Here is a 21,364-nt window from a genome sequence, read left to right on the forward strand (position 1 = left end):
TGTTTTGTTTTTGGTAAAATATGACTAAATAGAGACAATTTCACCTGATTTAACCTAATGGTTTTTGGTTGCAAATCCAATACACTTTTCTCCTTGGAGACATAGAGTTAAATTGGAGAGCTAAGACTTAAAAAAGCAGGGTTCTGTGCTTGCGGTAGGTGTTCGGCAAGTATTTGCAGAATGAATGCATGCATGTATCCAAGAATGACAGAACAAGATGCAAGAACGTAAACAAGAGCACAACGTCATGATACAGACTTGTGGTAATGGAACTGGCTGAACGTATTCATCATACAAAGAACTTTCGCAATTACTTTAAGTCTTTTTAACCAACACTCTCTTTTTAATTCAATTTTGTTTTGTTAGCAAGGGATTGGCATTGGCTGTGGGAGAAAGCAGTCCTGGCATATTTCACTGCTGACTCTCCTCATTAGGGAATAAAAAATGGAAACATCATAGGAGTTTAAGGAGGAAAAGAAGCATTGTGGATCTAAGAGAGAGGAGACTTCAGAGGTTGGCAGGATTTTCATGAAGCACGTTGCTTTTCATTTGGCAGGTCCTGATCTCTGGAAGGTCCTGATGTTTTTCTTTCCATACGATCCCAGGGAAACAAACAGCAGCTCTTTTTTTTTTTTTTTTTTTGGCTGGCGATCCTAGGGAAAAAACAAAAGATTATCAAATCTTAATGATTAATAGAACTTCAATTTTGGGTCAATCCACCCACCCATTTATTCATCCTTTTATCTTGTTGTACCATAATGTGTGAGATACTGTCTAGGTGCTGGGAGAAGAGTGAGATTTAAGATATAAGACACATTTCCAAACTAGAGGTGATGTTCATCTTGTGTCGGGAGAGTAAGTGTGATTAGTGCTGGAAGAGCAGGGGGGAAAGTGCTCAGGGAGCGTAGACAGAGAACTGATGCCTGAAGATGCTGGAGGAGATTTCATTGGAGGTGTTAATTGGCCTGGGTCCAGAACAGAGGTTTTTAACCCTGGCTATAGATTAGAATAACCAGAGGATTTAAAAGAAGAAAGGAAGAAAAAGAAAGAAAGAAAGAGAGAAAGAGAGAAAGAAAGAAAGAAAGAAAGAAAGAAAGAAAGGAAGGAAGAAAGGAAGAAAGGAAGGAAGAAAGAAAGAAAGAAAGAAAGAAAGAAAGAAAGAAAGAAAGAAAGAAAGAAAGAGAAAGAAAAAGAGAAAGAGAGAAAGAAAGAGAGAAAGAAAGAGAGAAAGAAAGAGAGAAAGGAAGAAAAAGAGAACCATGGCCAGGCAATATCCACCACAAAGGTTCTGGTTTAATTAACTTGGGATGGATATCTGTTTTGTTGTGTTTCTCTTTTTGCCCTTTTTGAAAAAGCTAACCAGGTAAATACAATGAGTAACTTGATTGAGAACCACTAGTCTGGAAGAAGTAGAAACACATAAGGAGAGGGAGGTTGGATTGGTTGATGGAGGAGAAAGTTGCAGAGCCTGTCACCCTAGGTAAATAGTATGCAAAAAGAAAAATGATGTCTTAAGGTTTTCAACTTCATGAAGGGGGTCGGCCCAGTTTGTGCAGAAAGCTGGAACTGAACATTCTGCAGAAAACTGGATACCTGGAAGAGCTCCCTCAATGGAAAGACTCAGCAAGAAAGGTTTCACTGTGGTCTAGTGTCTCAGCAAGGAACTCGTGGACCATGATTGATCAGGCATGAAAAGTCAACCAGAAGATACCAGTGTTTTCAAAAATGTGATACACATATAGGAGGAGGGACCTTGATTTTCATTATCCATAAATCCAAAATGTAGAACTCAAACCAAGATATTTACATGAAAAACTGGTGCAAAGGGATGAAAACAATGGGGCTTCCCCAGAAGCAAACAACCTTAGGAATACCTTCACTACCCAGAGTAGACAAAGTTCCCACAGGAAACAAATTCCACTGAAGACTAGGCCTGCGATGAAAAATTCTTAAGTACTCAAGGAAGAAAAAAATGCCATGAGAATGAGTACATGCAGAAACTATATATTGTGGATCAATCTGAGAGAGACTTCTATATAAACATATTTAACATGTTCAAAGAAATAAAAATAGGAAAAATCCAGTAGGCCAGGAAAGAAAAAAATAGACTTAAAACAAAACAAAACATACAGAAATTAAATTTATTTATAATTTAATTAAAATTATTTTATAATTAAAATAATTTTTTATAATCCTCTATAGATTGGTTAAACAGTATAGCCTATACATAGCTGAAAAAAAGAACTGAAAAATTAGCAGGCAGAGCTGAAGAAATCACAGAAAGCTGCAGAATAGTCCACGTAGAGAGAAATAGGTAGAAAACAGTGGTCTTGAGTATGGATTTTTGGAGACTACTAATGCTTTTTGGAATACAGAACATTGGGTTGACATTTTAGATAGATGAGAGACAGAGATAGTATACAGGAAAAATCAATTATCCTAAAATTTCAGAGAAATCTAAACATGTATATCGTCACCATGTTGTTGAGTTTCTGTGTTTGCTAAGAAGGGCAAAAGACATTCCTGTAATATTAAAAATTTTGTAAAAAAATTTTTGTAGCAGTAGTTGAAAGTATGTTTGAATGATAAACTTGAGACTGTGAATCTTTGTTTGAGGAAACTACATAATTGTTTCAGACATTTTGTTGTAAGAAACTGCTTATTCAATCAAAAATGTAAGCTATGATTTTCATAGGAAGTTAATCTAATTAACTAATCTTGTGATAATTAACAGTTGAGCTAAATCTTACTTATCTATTAGGATTCTAATTAATTCTACCAGAATGAAAGACCAAGGGATCCTCTTAGTATTAGAAACAGAGCTAAAGTCATTCTTCCTTGAAAAAAGTAAAATAATATGATTTCAGATGATTAGCTGTAAAAAGTGCAGAAACTCAGTTTTCTTAAACACTAGTAAAGTTAAAATTGCAAAATTAAAATTCAGTAAATACCATTTATGTAAATTTAAAAAATCCAAAACAACACTGAGTATTTTTTTATTGGTACAGATGTATTTAGTACAAGTAAAAAATATGGACCAGAAGGATACACTCTAACTTAATGAAAGTGACTATAAGAGAAGGAGGGTGAAGGAAAGAAAGAAAAAGGTGAGGGAGATTAAGAGGTACAAAATATGAGTCAGGAGTATGGAATGTACAGTGTAAGGAATGTAGTCAATAACTACATAATATCTTATATGGTGACAGATGGTAACTAGACTTACCATGGTGATCATTTTGAAATGTATAGAAATATTGAATCACTATGTTGTGTAACAGGAACTAACATAGTGTTTTAGGTCGATTATACTTCAAAACCAACCAAATAAACAAACAAACTCATAGAAGAAGAGATCAGATTTGTGGTGACCAGAGGCGGCGTTGGCAGGAGGGGGAAGCGGATGAAGGCAGTCAAAAAGGTAAAACTTCCAATTATAAGATAAATAAGTACTAGGGATGTAATGTACAACATGGTAAATATAATTAACACTGCTATATGTTATATATGAAAGTTGTTAAGAGAATAAATCCTGAGTTCTTATCACAAGGAAAACATATATATTTTTTTCTATTTCTTTAATTTTGTTATTTATAGACGAGATGAGGAGGGATGTTCACTAAACATTGTGATAATCATTTCATGACCCATGTAAGTCAAATCATTATGCTGTACACCTTAAATTTATGCAATGCTCTATGTCAATTATATCTCAATAAAACTGGAAAAAGAAAAAAAAAAAGAAAGTGACTGTATCTGAGTAGTGTGGGAGAGAAGAATGGACCTGGGCTTTTTTTGTGGGGGAGGTGATGTGGTACAAAGTACTCTATTGTATCTGTGACTGTTTTTCTTATAAAAGGGTTCTGAAGTATTTACCTATATGTATACACACACATATATACACATGATGAGTATATGTCCACCTGGATGTTTGTTATATTTCTGTAAGCTTTTCTCTTTATATGAACATTTTTTATAATTAAAAAGTAATACAATCATTACAATTTATTATTTGTTTATAGTTCTGTTTAGATGTAGAGGTAGATTTTTAAACTGTGTGCTAAATGACACATAAAGGCTGATTTGTCCATTTCCACTATTCATTCAATCTTTATCCTCTGTCTATATGGATAATCTAGAAGTCTAGCGCAAATTAATTCAAGAGCTAGTTTTCAAATTAAATAACCCCCAAATGTATGTTTTTGTCCTTAATAATATCAAAGGAGTTGTTCTCACCTTCATAGATTTTCTATTTTTTGATTTCACAGGCAACTCCCTCGAACTTGTTTGGGCAGGAACACAAACATTGTCCGTCCAGCAGAATCACATTCCCTCCATTTTGGCACGGTTGGCATTTTCTTACACTGAATTCATTGATGTAGTCTGCAATGGCTCTTTCCAAATTTTGTTTCTTTAGGTGTGCATCTTTTATTTTCACTGGAATCAGATCATATATCGGAGACAGCTGCAAGAGAGCAAAACATTTAATTTTAGGTCTTTTTCTATAGACAGAGCTTGTGCAATATTTTTCACTAAATTATTTATTCATTGCTTCATTAATTCAACAAAGGCTTATTGAATGATTATTATTGCCAGATATGATGTTAGCTTTTAAGACTACCAGTGATCAAAACTAGTCATGATCTCTGTAATCATGGAGATCCCATTATGGAGGTAAGGAGACTGATATTAAAATAATCATACAGACAAATTTAAAATGGAAACTGTGACTAGGTGCTATAAAGGACAGGTATATATATTTTAACAATGAACAGTCAGGGATTTAAAGTTTTAGCAGGCTAATTTACTGACATATTGTGAATCCTTTTTGCTGCCTTTTTTCTGCCTCCCCTTTTCCAGAAGGTAGGAAAGTGCTCGTGATCTCTTGTCTAAGAGGTGGTTTGTGTGTGATGCCAAGTCCAGAATGCCCCTAAAGGCAAACTCCTTATTGATATTTTTTTCTCTAAAAGCCTGAACTCATTGATAAATTTTTGTTGGGAGAAGGAGTGTGGGAAGAATGCCACCAAGGTGGGGGCATTCCTCCAGTCCAGGAAGGGGGTAGAGTTAGCATGTACCTCAAGTAGCAGGAAACCATAGCTAGATCTCTAGCAGCTATTTTGGGAAATAGCAAAATCTTTGGAGTGCCCCTAGGGAAGGTGGCTATCAAGGAACAGGCTACAGCTTTGTCAATGACTCCCATGCCCAATGTTGGCATGGAAAGTTTGCAACCACCTTACTTCAAGTGAACTTGTAAACTTGAACAATGAGGTTATCAGGATGACCACCATGGACTAAATACTTATATATATCGTATCTTCATTTCCCAGACAGAAGCATCAGGACAAGCAAGAGCTGCCCTGAACCCCATCCAACAAATGAATGAAGGATGAATTTTCCAGCAGCATGGAAGGATGGGATCTCAATGTCAAATTTAATTATACTAAAATAAATGAAGTAAAATGATTTATTTTGTACACTTAAATTCCTGGAATAAGATACATAGTTGCTATCATTGAATCAGGGAAGTTTGGAAAGGCTTTCCTGAGAAAATGACTATGAAGTTGAGATTTGAGGGTGTTAAGACGGAAAGAAGATTACTCTAGTAATATAGGGCAGAATTCAAAAAACTCTTAGTTATGTTACATATATAACACATATAGAATATACAGGGCTATGTTTTATGTACATATGTAAAACATGTATAGAAAACTTGTATCATATGCCTATTTAATGTAAGCAAATTCAATTGTGTGACTATAAAGGTGTTTGAGTAGATAAACTGTAAGAAATTGAGACACTTTGGTGGCACAGTACTTTGAAATAAGAGACCACAAAATTTAGAAGCAATTGGAATCAAAAGACAAGATTAAAAAATATACCACAGGACTTCCCTGGTGGCGCAGTGGTTAAGAATCCACCTGCCAATGCAGGGGACACGGGTTCGAGCCCTGGTCCAGGAAGATCCCACATGCTGCTGAGCAACTAAGCCCGTGCGCCACAACTACTGAGCCTGCACTCTGGAGCCTGCGAGGCACAACTACTGAGCCCGCATGTCACAACTACTGAAGCCCGCGCACCTAGAGCCTGTGCTCCACAGCAAGAGAAGCCACCTCAATAAGTCCACACACCACAACGAAGAGTAGCCCCCGCTTGCCACAACTAGAGAAAGCCGGCGCACAGCAACGAAGACCCAATGTAGCCATAAATAAATAAATAAATTTATTTTAAAAAATAGTTATATATATGTATACACACACACACACCACAAATTCCTGCCGAAGAGTAATGATGGATTAAATAAAGTCAACTAATCCTTTTTCTGAGGCCAATGAGAAAAGCTGAACAAGATAAAAGTAAAATTAAAAAATTTGCTTGAAAGCCCTGGAGAACTAACAAGGTAACAAAACATTACTAGGCTAAGATCTGGGAGGAGGTGGAAGTTCAGTGAGGTGAGCCCAGTACTTCTGGGTCACCAGTCCCCTTGACACATTTCCTAAATCAGGAAGAGGCAGTCGAGGAGCTAAGGGGTAGAGCAGCACGTTACTGGGCTGGGGAAAAAAGTTTGGAATTCAGGACAGCAAAGGTAAACAAGTTGTGCTTTGGCTTGGGCCCAAAGGACTGCAGCCCTAGAAGTAAAAGGGAATTGGAATTGAGGTAGCCCTGGCAAAGACTGCAGCTGGTTTTAAAATAATCCTGAGTCATTAGTACCCCAGAGGCTTTTCAGATACAAATATATATTTCTTTTGAAGACAATAAAAGCATCTCAGGCCTCAAGCTACTCTGATAGCAATTTTTAAAGTATAATATCCAGCCCACAATAAAAGTAACTAGGTACACAAGGAAATGAGCCAACGTGAATGAGAATCAGTAGAAATAATAGAAACGAGAAACAGAGCTTGGGAATGCCAAGATTTGAGTTACCAGACGTAGACTTTAAAACAGCTATGTTTACATAAGTGTAAGAGACAAGATTAAAGATTTTAGCAGAGAACTGAAAATTATTTTTAAAAATAGAAGATTTGAAAAAAATAAACAAAGAGAATTAGAACTTGCTATATAATATACAAATTAATGGACTGGTTAAATAGCAGATGTGACACAACTGAAGTAAAGTTAATGAATTGAAATATAGGTTAGAAGAAGATATTGACAATGATGCATGAAGAGATACAAAGTCAGGAAATACAGAAAGACAATAGGAAACATAAAAGATAGAGTGAGAAGGTAAAAGATCTACGTAATTTGAGTCCCCGAAGGAGATGTATAAGAAGCAGTATTTGAAGAACTAATGGTGGAGAATATTACAAACCTGGTGCAAGGCATCAAGATACTGCATTAATGAAAAGCAAGGTTAAAAACTGTTCTTTTCACACCTAGGCACATTAGAGTAAAATTGCTAAAAAACAAAGATAATGGAGAAGATCTTCAAAACAGTCTACTTTGAAAGTAGACCGATGCTTGATTCTAATAGATACAATAAGTAACACAATATAAATTGTTCTAGGACAATGAGATATTCCTAGTGAAATTTTTAAAAAAGTGACCTTCAAACTTATAGCACACATAAAAAACAACTCTAGGTTGATTGTAGATTGAAATGTAAAAGCAATACAATAAAGGTTCTGGAAGATAATATATAGGAGAGTATCTTCAAGACCTTGAGGTTGGGAGAGACTTCAAATAGGACACAAAAGCACTAACTATAGTGAAAAGAAATATACATTTGACTACATTAAAGAAATCAACATCATAATTCCTGATACGAGGCACTAAGAAGGACACAACATCACTTCTTTGGTATTCTTGCCAAAAATGCAGAACCTCAATCTACTCTAAGCCTAAACTGAGAGACAGTTGACACAATAACTGATCAATGTTCATCAAAAGTGCCAAGGTCATGAATGACAAGGAAAGTCTAAGGAACTGTCACAGACTGGGGACTAAGGAGACATGACAATTAAATGCAGCAAGGGATCCTGCTTGGATCCTGGAACAGAAAAAAGGACATCAGGGGAAAAACTAGTGAAATTTAAATAAGCTCTGTGATTTAGTCAATGTTAATTTTTCTGATTTTGATAACTGTACTATGGTTCTGTAAGCTGTTAACATGTTGGGGCTGCTGGGTGTAGGGTATGTATGAAGTCTGTGCTGTTTTCGAAATTTTACTGTCTGTACTATTTGCGCAATTAAAAGTCTAAAATTATTTCAAACTAAAAAGTAAAAAAGAGGATATCTGTTATCAAGAATACTATTGAAGGGTGAAAGTTCCCCAATGAAAGAAGACATTTGTAACAATTTTATGTGAGAATAGGCTCATATCCAGAATATATCAAGAATTTCTACGAAGTCACCACAACAATCCCCTAGCATAGTCTTTTATGAATTAGCACGTAGGATTCAGATTTCAACTATGACGTGTTTATTTGGAAGAAAGAAACCTCTTACCAATGTTGCCTCATTGGCACAAACAACATAAGCGTGTGGTGGAGTTATCTTGATTTTTAAGAAAAGAAGTCCATTTTGTCTGACCTTTCAAAGGCAAGTCAAGGCCAGATAACTGAAGATACAAGAATAGCGGGTCTTGGAGAAAATACAGTTTGGATGAAATGCATAAACAGTGTTTAAACAGACAAAGAGGAAGGATGTGCAATGGCAAATAGTTTCAGAGGAGCCTCAAACCCAGGAGTCGAGAATCCCACAAGAAGACAAAGAACGATTAAAATATACTTCTTGAAGTTTGCTTGAAGAATAGCATGTTTTTCTAATGAACTTTGGCCTGCGGTTAACTAAGAAAACAGTTTTCATTTTTCTCCTATACTAGCTAACTCCCTTCTATTTCTACCATTTTCCGTGGATGTAATCTATCACACAACGTGCTAAAATACAAATAAATTGACAATACTGTTTGATATTAAGTACATTTAGGTTTATTTCAGGCTTCCAAACTGATGAAACTATATGTACCAAAACAAATGTAGTTTGTTGAAAGAATGAGTGGTTTTTTTTTTTTTAATTGCTATACAAGAGAGTTAGGAATGATTTTTACTATATAATTATAACTGTAATGACTATAACGTAGAACACTGGTACCACAGCTCTTTAAAATTCTGATGTTCTTTAACATCTGGTGCATCACTCTAAGAGTTGTATAATATAACAAAAATGGTAGATAAATTAATTCATTATTATTCAAAGTTGCTCCAGAAAGAGCTTAATCTAACTTGACATGTGTGTGGATAAGAGTGGCTGAGGGAAATGAGGAAAGGAGAATTGAAAAAGAACGGAAAAGGCAAGATAAAGGCAAAAGAAACACAAATACACAAAATTCATGCAGGAGGACCCATCCATTTGCACAAGGTGAGTCATAAATTTGGTTATATTTCCAGCATGTTGAAAAAGACAACTGAATTTTAATGATTATTTGCATGTTAAGAAAAGCTCACCTGATTCCCAAGAGAAACAAAATGATCCTTGAAACTGAGAATGAAGAGTTGTATCTCCCATGAGTTCTCATAAAAGGGACATTGTATTTTGTAACATCCTTTCAGTAAATAAAGCAAGAAAAACTTTGTTCTTTAGCATGCAAAAACAAAACTTTTCAGGAAGCCAATATGCTGTATGCTAGCTCTGCGGATTTTTACCGCTACTGCTCTGGAGGAAATCCTAAACTTTTTATCTCTCAGGCAATCGTTACTAAATGTAATTTCTCTCACCTGACATTTTTATAACTAGTTTGTAGCAGTAAGCTTAAGAAACCAAAGTTCAGCTATTCTATTGAGGTAAAATGTAGAGCCATTTGTGTTAACATTCAGGTAAGCTGGAATGGAATTAATACACTTTCATGAAAGTTGAAGACTATAACAAAGTCAATATTGAAAGAGAGACCCAGCCAATCTCCTCGGCAGGGAGAAGGGCTGAAGGAAAATTCTTGGACTGGGCCAAGACATTCCTCAAGAAGTGACCTGGGGTCTGTTGATGCACAAACAAAAGGATAATCAAAGCCACAAGATTCTACTTAATATAGCATGGTCATAGTTACTTTAGTGTGGAAAATAAATATAAATAAAACCAAGTGCTTTACTTAGAAAATCTCAGTAATATATTTAAACAGCCTTTAATTAAGAGTGATATAACTTCTTCCTGTTTCCTCCAAGAGAATCTCTTTGCAACATAAATACCTAGGTAATTGACAAATTGCTACAGAGAATTAAATATAAACCAGTTTAGTGTGAGTGGGGAGAGGTTTTATCAATTCTTTACATAATTAAATAGGAGGGCCAATTATTTTAATATTAAGGTCATCCCCAGTGCTTGGACATGTCATATGCAGACAATGGAATGCTTCAAATTACCAAAGAATGAATTAGTGATTATAGATTGTTTAATTACCTCATGGAAATGCCAGTTGACCAAAGGAGCACTTGCATTTATGAGAGCAAAATAACTTGGAGTCTATTTCAAGGTCAAATTAAGCTACATCTCAGGTCTCTTTAGAGATTTAAAAGCCATACAAAGTCAATAAAAACCATAATATTTTACTATTTTTTGAACTTCTCCTCCAAGAAGATAAATTTAAAAAGTGTTTCGTGGTGGACTAACTATGGTTGCCTTCTTCTTCGGCAGAACATTGATACAAAAAGTCCAGGTTTCCAATTCATGAAGAAAGAAACATACAGCTATTTTAGATGGAATGCCCACCAATCTAAAAATCTGGGGGTCAATAGTTGCCCTTAAAAATAGGATAAAACTATATTTGCATCCAGCCAGTAGGATTGTGCCAACAGAGTTGTGAAGGTTTTTGAATAGTTCTAGTAAATCCAGTAGTAAATCTTCAGCAGATACTTTATTGACTTGAGATTTTAAAAATCAGCTCTGGAATATGATGGCCTATTATTAAGACCTCCTCAGAGAACAGTCTTGGATCCATACAAGGACAGTTGAACTTCCTTTGTAGAAATGAGAAGACAAGACACTTTAGGTGTCCATCTGAATGTAAACATCCACCTAAATCAATTTTTTGTTTGTTTGTTTGTTTGTTTGTTTTGGCCACGCAGCTTGTGGGATCTTAGTTCCCTGACCAGAGATTGAACCCAGGCCCTTGACAGTTAAAGTGTGGAGTCCTAACCAACTGGACCGCCAGGGAATTCCGAATCAATTCTTTTTTTATTTAAGATCTTCTGAAACAGATTTATTTCACTGAGTTCAAGATAATGAATTTAAATATTATTTAAATATGACAAAATAAAAGGGGTCTCTTCTGATTTTAATTTTATATATGGGCATGCTAATTTGGACAACTTTTTTCCTCTCTTTGTCCTAGTTTTGGGACAAAATATGTGAAGACTCTCACAGATGTGCTTGCACATTTACAACTGGGTAGATTTCCACAACCTAAAGGGAGAGTACATTACAATTTTCCAGTTTCTGAGTTTCTCTCTCACATAAATGAAGTAGTTTTGGTGGTTTCACTCACTCTTTAAAGAGAATAATGAAGAATGAAGGAACACAATTCTGTAATAACTAGTCCTATCAAAAATGTCAACATGTTGGACTTCCCTGGCAGTCCAGTGGTTAAGACTCCGCACTCACATTGCCAGGGGCATGGGTTTGATCCCTGGTCGGGGAACTAAGATCCCACATGCTGTATAGTGTGGCCAAAAAAAAAAAAAAAAAAAAAAATGTCAACATGTTTATAACTCAAGTTAATCAAAAGGAAGTAGGGGGCAATCAAAGATAAATTTGACCCGAGGGAAGAAAATTGTGAAACATACAGGGAAAATTGAAAGCTATAGAAGAAAGTAGGAAAAATACTTTCTAATAATATCGGGAACAAAATAGCAATAAAGGAAAACACATAGCCTTTACAGTTAGTTTGGGGAGAGAATGATGAGGCTAAATAACATTGGCATTTATATCTTTACAATTATAATGTAGCTTTTTCCCTTTAGGAATAAGCACCAAGACTGTAAAGTCCCAAAAGGTTTATAAACAGAAGACTATTATAATCAAGATACAAAAAGGAAAGGATTTCCTGACCATGAGAATTGTTAACTCTTGTTCTTATTTTCTGAGAACTTATGAACTTCCCTTTCACAAAGGCCCTTGATAAATACAATTCTCCTGTGTTGGAAGTGGTGGTATGATGTCACCTGAAGGCAAGGGACAACTGGGGCAGAAGGAAGGGAACTAACAATTTCTGTGCAACTATTTTGTACCAATCTGTGCTATAGTCTCTATACAAGCAATCACATTAAATCCTCAAAATAAACATGGAGCCCTGGAGAATTCAGTGTTGCAGAAGTCAGAAAAGATTACACATCTAGTGAGGAGCAGAGACTCAGACTCAGCCCGGTTGGTCTGATGCCCCCTCTGTGCCTTTCTTCTATGCCATGCTTCTTTCAGGGATGGGATGGGAGTGCATTTGAATGCTCACATCTCTTTCAGATGAAGTTAACTGTTCATCTGAACCAGCAATTACATTTAGTAAGAAAATGACAAAATCTTCTATGTGAAAATAAATATTTCTTACCTTTTGATTTATGAGCACTGGAGCATCATTTAAGGAAGAGGCCCAATTTACAAAGTCAGTCACGTTAATCATCCTGGCTCCTTTGAGAAGCTTCTCTTTCAGTTCAGTTGCATGTTTTCTTGTTCCTCCTCTTATGAATGAAATAACATCATCGATGAGGTCATCACTCATGATGTTTTCTGAGAAGAGAAAGAAGATATAAGTGAAGCATGTATAGTTCTGTGACATCTGATAGACATTTATTGAACCCCTTTCATAAGGTATAGTCTAGTACATTTATTGAATTTTACTTATGAATATTACTTATGTAATTTTTTTCACCCCAAATCTCCAAGGGTAATTTTTATTAGTAGTCAATTATAGATTTCAATCATCTTTTTAAAGAAAATATAAATGGTATGATGCTTGAGATACATTAATAATTTAAAGTTCATCACCTAAGCACATGCACACATGGGAACACGACTCTTGATTGGATACATTTTTTGTTGCAGACTTACCTTCATAATTATATTTTGTATAAGTTTGCTTTAAACTATTTTAATATTATAAAAAACTTCAGAGTATAAAAATGAATAAAGTAAAAAGCACAATTTCTTTCCACCCCAATTTTTACGTTATTTCTCCCTCAGTCTCTCCCAGACTAAACCGCTTTTAAAAAGCTTTTGGTGAATCATTTAGAGTTGTGAATTTTTTGAACTAAAAAGTAATTTCAAGGTGATTTTTGTTCATCCTTCTTTATTTTTATAGATGAGAAGACTGAGCCTCAGAGAGATGGAGTGACTAGCCCAAGATCACACAGTAAGCTTAATGGCCAAATTTTGAAATTATGACATTTGATGGCAAGGTCAGTTTTCTTCTTACTTCATCAGTAGTTTCCAAGCATGGCCACATGTTAGTGGCTGGTATGCTTTTAAAATTATGAGGTTTTCCTCTCTTCTACTTCTCCACTATCAGCTGACTTTTTTTTTTTACAGCTTTATTGGAGCATAATTGCTTTACAATGGTGTGTTAGTTTCTGCTGTATAACAAAGTGAATCAGCTATACATATACATATATCCCCATATCTCCTCCCTCTTGCGTCTCCCTCCCACACTCCCTATCCCACCCCTCTAGGTGGACACAAAGCACTGAGCTGATCTCCCTGTGCTCTGCGTCAGCTGACTCTTTAAATCACTCTTTAAGTGAGTCTCAAGCATTTGTATTTCTGAGAATGCTCTCAAGTATTTCTGATTAGAGTACAAATTGAGAACTCCACTACCTCATGCTTATAAATCTGCTAATGATTAGCAACAGAAGTAATATTTATACCAAAAAAATTATATTTTTAAAAATGTTATGCACTGATTTAATGTTAAGGATGGATTAGGTATTTTCTTTTTTTCACCCAGTTTTATTGAGATATAATCACGTACAATATGGTATGTTTAAGGTGTACAGCATAATGACTTGACATACATATATATTGCAAAATGATTATCACAATAAGTTTAGTTAACATACATTACCTCATATAGTTACAAAAATTATTTTTTCCTTGTGATGAGAACATTTAGGATCTATTCTCTTAGCAGCTTTCAAATACATCACACAGCACTGTTAACTAGAGTCATCAGGTTGTACATTACATCCCCAGTACTTATTTATCTTATAACTGGAAGCTTGTACCTTTTGACCAATTGGGTGAAGGTGAATTAGGGATTTTGAGTCAGGTGGAAGATTGAGTTAGGGAGATGGCTTTGGCCTTCTCCTTTCTTGATGGACACAGATAGCACTGTCACTAGGCCATTTGGAAGCTTTGTTAAAATTAGGGGAAAAAAAGAAAACTTTCCTCAAGATATTTTTCTACCATCAGGCTTCTACCATTGCCATGATAAAAATACAAATCTACAATGACCACAGTGTGAATGGCTGTATTCCCCAGAGCTGTGCAGTTCATGACCTGCACAATGATGATACCATTGAATACATGTCCCCGGGTTACTTGTGTTTATAATGGTTTGGGAACCACTGTAAAGATAAAATAGCTTTTGGGAATTCCCTGGCAGTCCAGTGGTTAGGACTCCGTGCTTTTACCACCGAGGGCCTGGGATCAGTCCCTCGCCAGTGAACTAAGATCCCGCAAGCTGGTGTGGCTTGGCAAAAAAAGAAAAAAGAAAAAAAATAAAATAAAATAGTTTTTTAGCACTTTCAGTTTGTTGTGGTTGTTGTTGATTTTTATAAAGAGGGGAGACAATAAAGAAGGCTCATAGTGACAGGGCAGTGCTCATTGACCTTTCCTCCTTCTTTTTACCCTAGTAAGTTAGGCCATACTTACCAATTTTACCATCACCCCTCTTTAAGCAATTGTCTGAATTAATATTTCCTGTGATTTCAAGTCCAGCATTCAGAGATAAATCCAGATTAAACCCGAGGCATCTCTGTATATCCCTTAGTTCAACACCTGTTTAATATATTTAGTTAGAAATTATTAGATTATGTCTATCAACATCATAAATAAATTCCAATTTTGCTATTTTGTGAGAAACATACTTACTTGGATTCCTAGACATTATTACTGAACTCAAATGCAAGGTTATATCTGCCCTGCTTTGCCCTCATATTAGAATCTAGTGGTCTCCTTTGACTTTGCTTGTCAATTTAATGGTAAAGGTCCTATAAATTTACCCCTTGTTAAAAGGGACATGAGTCAGACAAGGGTGGCTATAGTCCATCCTTTACCTCTAATACCATAAAAGGGAGACAATGTCTAACATGTATTGAATGATTATATGCCCAGCATCATTCTAAGCATTTTGTGTAAATCAACTAATTTAATCCTCTCATTGACTTTCTGAGGTAAGTTTTATTATTATCCTCATTTTACAGATGAGCATAAGGAATCACAAAGCAGTTAAGGAACCTGCTGATGGTATTCAATTAGTAATTAGCCAAGTAGGTATTAGAAACAAGAGCTGTCTGGTTATTAAGCACTTCTCTGTATCAACTTCATAATTTGGTCATGGGAGGCATCAACATCTCCTGATCCTCTTTGGAAGACTCAGTTCATCATTGAGGTAGCTAGTTTGTTGCTTTGGGTAGATGGCTTAAATATATGACACTTTATTCTGGTCCTACGAATGCTGTTTAGTAGACATTGGTCTTGGGAGCTGACTCATTGTGGTGTGTGGTTGCTCCAGTTATAACGAAGAAAAATCCCAATATTTACTCAAGTATATAATTTATTGTCTATTCTCCTGATTTAAAAGAGGAAATTACTTCTTCATTTTAAGAGTAACTTCCCAGGCCTGAGCTCATTGACCATATCAGTTTTTGCTCTTATTTATTATTTCAGATCACACACACACATACACACACGTATACAAACACGTGGTTGTTTGTCCTGGAAGCCAAAATGCTTTACGAAAAAGGAAAGGGAGAAGTTAAGTTAATCCCAGGATCCCATGGTGAGATTTAGAAGTAGAGATCTGAGGCATTTAGTCAATCATTCATTCAACAAGTATCTTTTGTGTACCCACAATTACTGAGAACTTAAGAAATATCCAGTGGAATTTCCCATGGTGAAGGAGGACAGAGGCTAAAAATGGAAGATAATGCTAGAAATTCAGAATACTAGATTTCCAACCTTAACCTAAGAAGCATGAGAATTCTGATTCGAAGATGAGGATGAAAATACCTAAATGACCCCCTAAAGCTTAGATTCTCTACCTCAGCTGTGGACCTCTCCATGACCAGACAGAGTCTGGATACCCCAAACTGAGGTGGAGGACGTGGTTTGGACCTTGGGTGTGGCAAAGTAGAGAAGTGAGAAGAATGACTTCCTCTTCAAAGACCCAGAGTCCATCTAATGATCTTTGTCTACTAAGACCAGAAGGTAAGTAGATATAAGTAGGGAGCTCTGAGTTGTCCAAGATGAAAGATTTCAGCCCATAGAGTTTTTTCACCAAAGCAACTCTTAGCCTGAAGAGTTCTTTGTGTTTTGATCACCCTTGCTGAGCCTTTCTCTTCTGATTTTCGAGTTACTCAAGACACATTCTTCTTGTGCCCCTCCCCCATGTGATATCTATCAATATAGCCTACTGGGCAGGGCTCCTAGATACCCCATTATGCCATCTCACTGGAATAGCCTTGTGAGGCAGTATAAACCAAGAAACCTCATACTCCACTCCCCCTGGAAATGCATCTACTGGCCCAAGACTAGACTGAAGCATCAAGAGCAACTGGTTCTGGCCATTCATATTTGTTTCATCCATAAAGGGTTTATCCACTGTGGGGACAGTGTCAGGCTTTAAGATCAGAGCTGAATCCCATTTTTTGCTCGACACAGCCAGAGGCTAAGGAGAAAGAGCCATGGAAGTGCTTTTGGCAACACTTCCTTCCCTAAGAGAGACACCCCAAAACTTTGAGGGCAGAGAGAGGAGATATGCTGGCATCTTTCACCTCTTTAAAGAGTGCTGTAACTAAGCCTTAATTACTCACAAGATAAGTAATTAAAACTTATTAACATAGAAACTTGGCATCTAGTTTATTCTTAAAAGGCTTTGAGGAAGTCTTTAGGTCAGGATGGTAATTATGTAGCACATAGGCCTATTCTGTGCATATGGCAGACACTGATGATCAATCATAGACTCTTTTCCATGATTCAAGTGTGGTCAGAAACCTATTTATGGACCCAATTCAACCACCACCCCATAGTTAGAATTGTCGTCATATGAGGTAAAACTAATTTTCCACTCTTGCTTTAGATTTACAAGCTGTTAACATTGCTTCTTCCTTCCTCTCTGAGAGAAAATTTAGAACATTTCCTTTCCAATTCTGAAGAATACTTTGGAAGATAATTGGCATACATATAATTGAACCAGTCTATGGATTAAGCAAGAGGTTATGTAAATGACGTCTTTTGTACTTTTCACCTTTTAAATAGTATTTCACTAAAAGCAGCACCACCAAATAATATTATATTGCAATACGATTTTGTGCATTTCTCAGTAGTGCTGCTGAGTAGTGCAGGGCCAAGTCATCTTGTTTGAGGTGGAAGTCAATTTGCTGTTTGATAGGATTTTAGAGGCCAAAGGGCAGGGATAGAGTTCTCTCAAAGAAGCAGGTTACAAAACTCTACTCTAAAGCCTTTAACCATTGGAAGAGGATAACACTAGAAATAGTGGATGGTTACAACAATGTTGGAAGTTAGACCTCTATTTCTAGGTATACCTTTCTGGTTCATGGAAGCTTTATCCAAAACATATATTAGTTCATAGAGTCCTCCTAGAGACCCAGAGCTACTGTAATGGGTTCCATAGGTTTCCAAAAATGCAAAATATTCCCCCTTTTCATAGGTAGCTGGTAGAGCTTTTATAGAATCCAAGAAAGTTGTCGCCAGCATGACATCCCGAGTTCTCATCACAAATCTTCCCAGGTGAATGACTCCTTTTACATGCATAAATATTTTTTCCTTTGTTGTAGAGCAGAAGAAAAGAAATATGAGTTTTATCACCATTATTTTGAGTTCAAAAATCACAAAATTTAGAATTTCCATAGTCAATACGTTTTTAGCAGTGACCGCAAGATACCGCTTTAACCCGCTTGGAATGGCAAACTTAAAATCCTATCAAAACTGTTGATGAAGATGTGCAGCAACTGGAACTCTCTCACATTACAGGTGGAAGGGTAAAATGGTACAACCACTCTGGAGAACTGTTTGGCAGTTTCTTGTAAAAGTCAACACACATCTACCCCAATGGCCAGCAACTTCACTTCTACATAAGATCAGTAAAAAAGTAATTTACAAAAAGACCTGTATGAGACTTTTATAGAGGCTTTGGTCAGAATAGCTTAAAATTGAAAATGACAAATGTCCACTGACAGGGGAATTAATAGACAAATTGTAGTCTATTCACACAAAGGAATACTAGTTAGCAATAAAAGGGAACAAACTACTGATACAGGCAACAATATAAATAAATCTCAAAAATATTATACTAAGCGAAAAAGTCAGGCACCAAAGAGTATATACTGTATGATTCTATTTATATGAAGTTCTAGAACAGGTGAAACTAAGCTGTGGTCAGAGAAATCTGGTCAGTAGTTGCCTCTCAGGCAGTAGGGGATTGATGCAAAGGGCATGAAGGAATTTTCTTGAGGTGATGGAAATATTCTACATCTTGTTTAAGGAGGTGGATACAATAGTCAAAACTCATTATGGAACTATATGCTCAAAATATTTTCATTTTATTGTATGCAAATTATACCTCCCTAAGTTGACTTAAAAATGTTAACAATGGAAGGAAATATAGACATTATATATGAAGCCCAATTTTATTTTACACATGAGGAAACTCTGATACAAAGGTATCAAATTATTTTCCCCAAATCACACAGAGTCTGTGGCAGACATTTGTCCCAAAAACCTAGGTTCAGGTCTCTCTGTGCCTTCTACTAAGTCCTCTCAATTTTTGATAACAGGAGGGACAGATAATATTTTAAGCTGTGGCTTTCAAGCCAATCTAAACACCTCAGCAGTTAATGTTCCCAGGGATGATGGCTTAAATTTCCAAAGGAAAACTGAGGCAGTCACAAAGAACTATGTGATTTAATGCTATAGACTGTCCTGGCCAAAACTAAACTACAACTGACATCCATGATTTTGTGGAAGGTTCTTTTGAAGTTCTCCTGCTGTAGTTGTGGTTAGCACGTGTTGATTGCATAGGAGTTTAATACGCTTTATTATTTCTTTAAAGGTACATCTTGGTGTATACGAACATCACACCAAACTTTTTATGTTTTAGAAGCACAATTGTTCACACTGCATGACTTAACTTCAGGTGATATTGGGTGATTCAGTATCTAACAAAAATCTTAAAGAAACTTACTCCATATATATATGTTCTCCACCTGATGACTTGCATAATAATTCTTAATGCAACCTCAAAGATGCACAAAACATATTTGGATTCCCTTTTGTTTTTGCTAAAATTAGGTGTATCTTGTCAGAAAGACATTATGTTCTTTGACTCAACTTATTTTAGAGGTAGATCTTAGATTATTCCCATCCAGATATACTCTTGTTTCTTCCATCTTAAAGGAATAAAAATAATCTCTTGGCCTTACTTGTTCAGCCATTTGCCACTCATTTCTTCACCCTCATTAGAAGCAAAATTCCTTTAAAGAGTTTTCTGTACTGGCTGTTTCCAATTCCTCTCTTCCCAGTTTCTCTTAAATCTAACCCAGTCATGCTACCGCCCTCACTACTCCAACAAAACTTCTCTTTTGTTCAAAACCTCTTCTGAAGGTCACCAGTGACCTTCACAATGCTAAAGCCAGTGCTTCTTAGTCCTCATCTTTCACATATTAGCACTTTTGACACAGTTCATCACTCTTTTCTCTTCGATAGAATTTATTTATTTTTTGTTATCTAGGGTAGTTCTTCTCAAAATGTACAGTGTGAACAAATCACCTAGAGAATCTTGTTAAAACACAATTCTAATTCAGTAGGTCTGGGGTAGGGTCTGAGATCTTAACTTCCCAGTGATGTTGTCGCTGCTGGTCCATGGACCACAGGTTGAGTAGCAAGGTTCTACAGCATTACACTGGCCACATCTTGCTTTCCTTCACTCCTCTTTCTTCAGACCTCTTTCTATTGAAGTTCCCTGAGTTTAGTCTTTGGTCTTCTCTTTTCTATCCACACTAACTTCATTAGTGGTCTCACCAAAGCCTATGACTTTAAGCACCATCTATATATTAACAACTCTGAAACTTAGAGCTTAATTCCAGACCTCTTTCCCAAATTCCAGACTCATAACATCAACTTCCTATTTGACATCTCCAGTGGAATGTCTAATAGACATCTCAAACTTAAACTAACTAAAACTTAACTACTGGTCTTCTTCTCCAAACCTGCACTACCTGAAATTTTCTCCATCTCATTTGATAGCAACTCCATCCTTCCGGTTGCTCAGGCCAAAAACTTTGGCGTCTGTAGAGTCATGTTTGACTCTACAACTGTCCTTTCTGAACTGTCATCATCTCTCACCTGGATTCTTGCAATAGTTTTAACAAACCTTCTTCCTTTTGCTCTTAACTTTCATAATCTCTTCTCAACAGTACCCAGAGTAATCACTGAAAATATATTAGAATATGTCAACCTTCTATTCAAAACATTCCAATGGTCCCTCATGTCACTCACTGAAAAAACCAAACTCTTAGAACAGGCTGTGAGGCCCTTTATGATCTGATTCAAGGTAACCTCTCTAACCTTTTCTCCTTCTGTTCACTTTGGCCCAATGGGCAGGTATGTTCCCATCTTAGGGACTTGTCTTTAATAGATTCTTCTGCCAGATATATCATCCCAAATATAACTATTTGACTATTTCCTCTCCTTCAAATCTTTATTCAGAGCTCATCTCCTCAGTGAAGCCTACCCTAAGCTTCTTTTTTAATACTGCCATCTGCCCAGGAGTCCTGATTGCCATTATGCTACTCCACATTTCATTTTATTCTATAGCACCTATCATTTTCTAAATACAATATAGCTTCCTTTTTTACTGTTATGTTTGTTTCTGTCTATCTCCCCCTGCTAAACTTTCAGCTCCATGAGAAGATTCTTTTTGAGTTTGGTTCACAAATGTATTCTAAGCACCTGGAACAGTGCCTGGCCACATAGTAAGTCCACAATTAAATATTTGTTGAATGACTTAAAAGATTTTCCAACTGCACCCTTTGGGCGAGTGTGCATGTGGATATAGAGGCAATGTATTGATCGACCCATTATACAATTAGGCATAATATAAGTACTAAGAGTGAATGAGTATTATTTTTCAAGTGGAAGAAGGATATCTAAA

At 36.1% G+C, this 21,364-nt stretch overlaps 1 protein-coding gene across 1 annotated transcript in view; it reads right to left on the minus strand.

The window, feature by feature from the left end:
* Window positions 1-503: 503 nt before the first annotated feature.
* C9 (complement C9) overlaps window positions 504-21,364 on the minus strand; it is a 53,106-nt gene continuing 32,245 nt past the window's right edge. Inside the window, exons 7-11 of the mRNA XM_061187738.1 lie at window positions 17,739-17,979; window positions 14,845-14,970; window positions 12,527-12,705; window positions 4,234-4,462; window positions 504-653 (exon numbers count right to left, since the gene is read on the minus strand). Coding sequence (XP_061043721.1) covers window positions 4,247-4,462; window positions 12,527-12,705; window positions 14,845-14,970; window positions 17,739-17,979 — 762 coding nt within the window. The 3' untranslated portion in view covers window positions 504-653; window positions 4,234-4,246. The remainder of the gene's footprint in view (window positions 654-4,233; window positions 4,463-12,526; window positions 12,706-14,844; window positions 14,971-17,738; window positions 17,980-21,364) is intronic.

This window comes from Eubalaena glacialis, chromosome 4, assembly GCF_028564815.1.
Source record: "Eubalaena glacialis isolate mEubGla1 chromosome 4, mEubGla1.1.hap2.+ XY, whole genome shotgun sequence".
NCBI classification, from domain to species: domain Eukaryota; kingdom Metazoa; phylum Chordata; class Mammalia; order Artiodactyla; family Balaenidae; genus Eubalaena; species Eubalaena glacialis.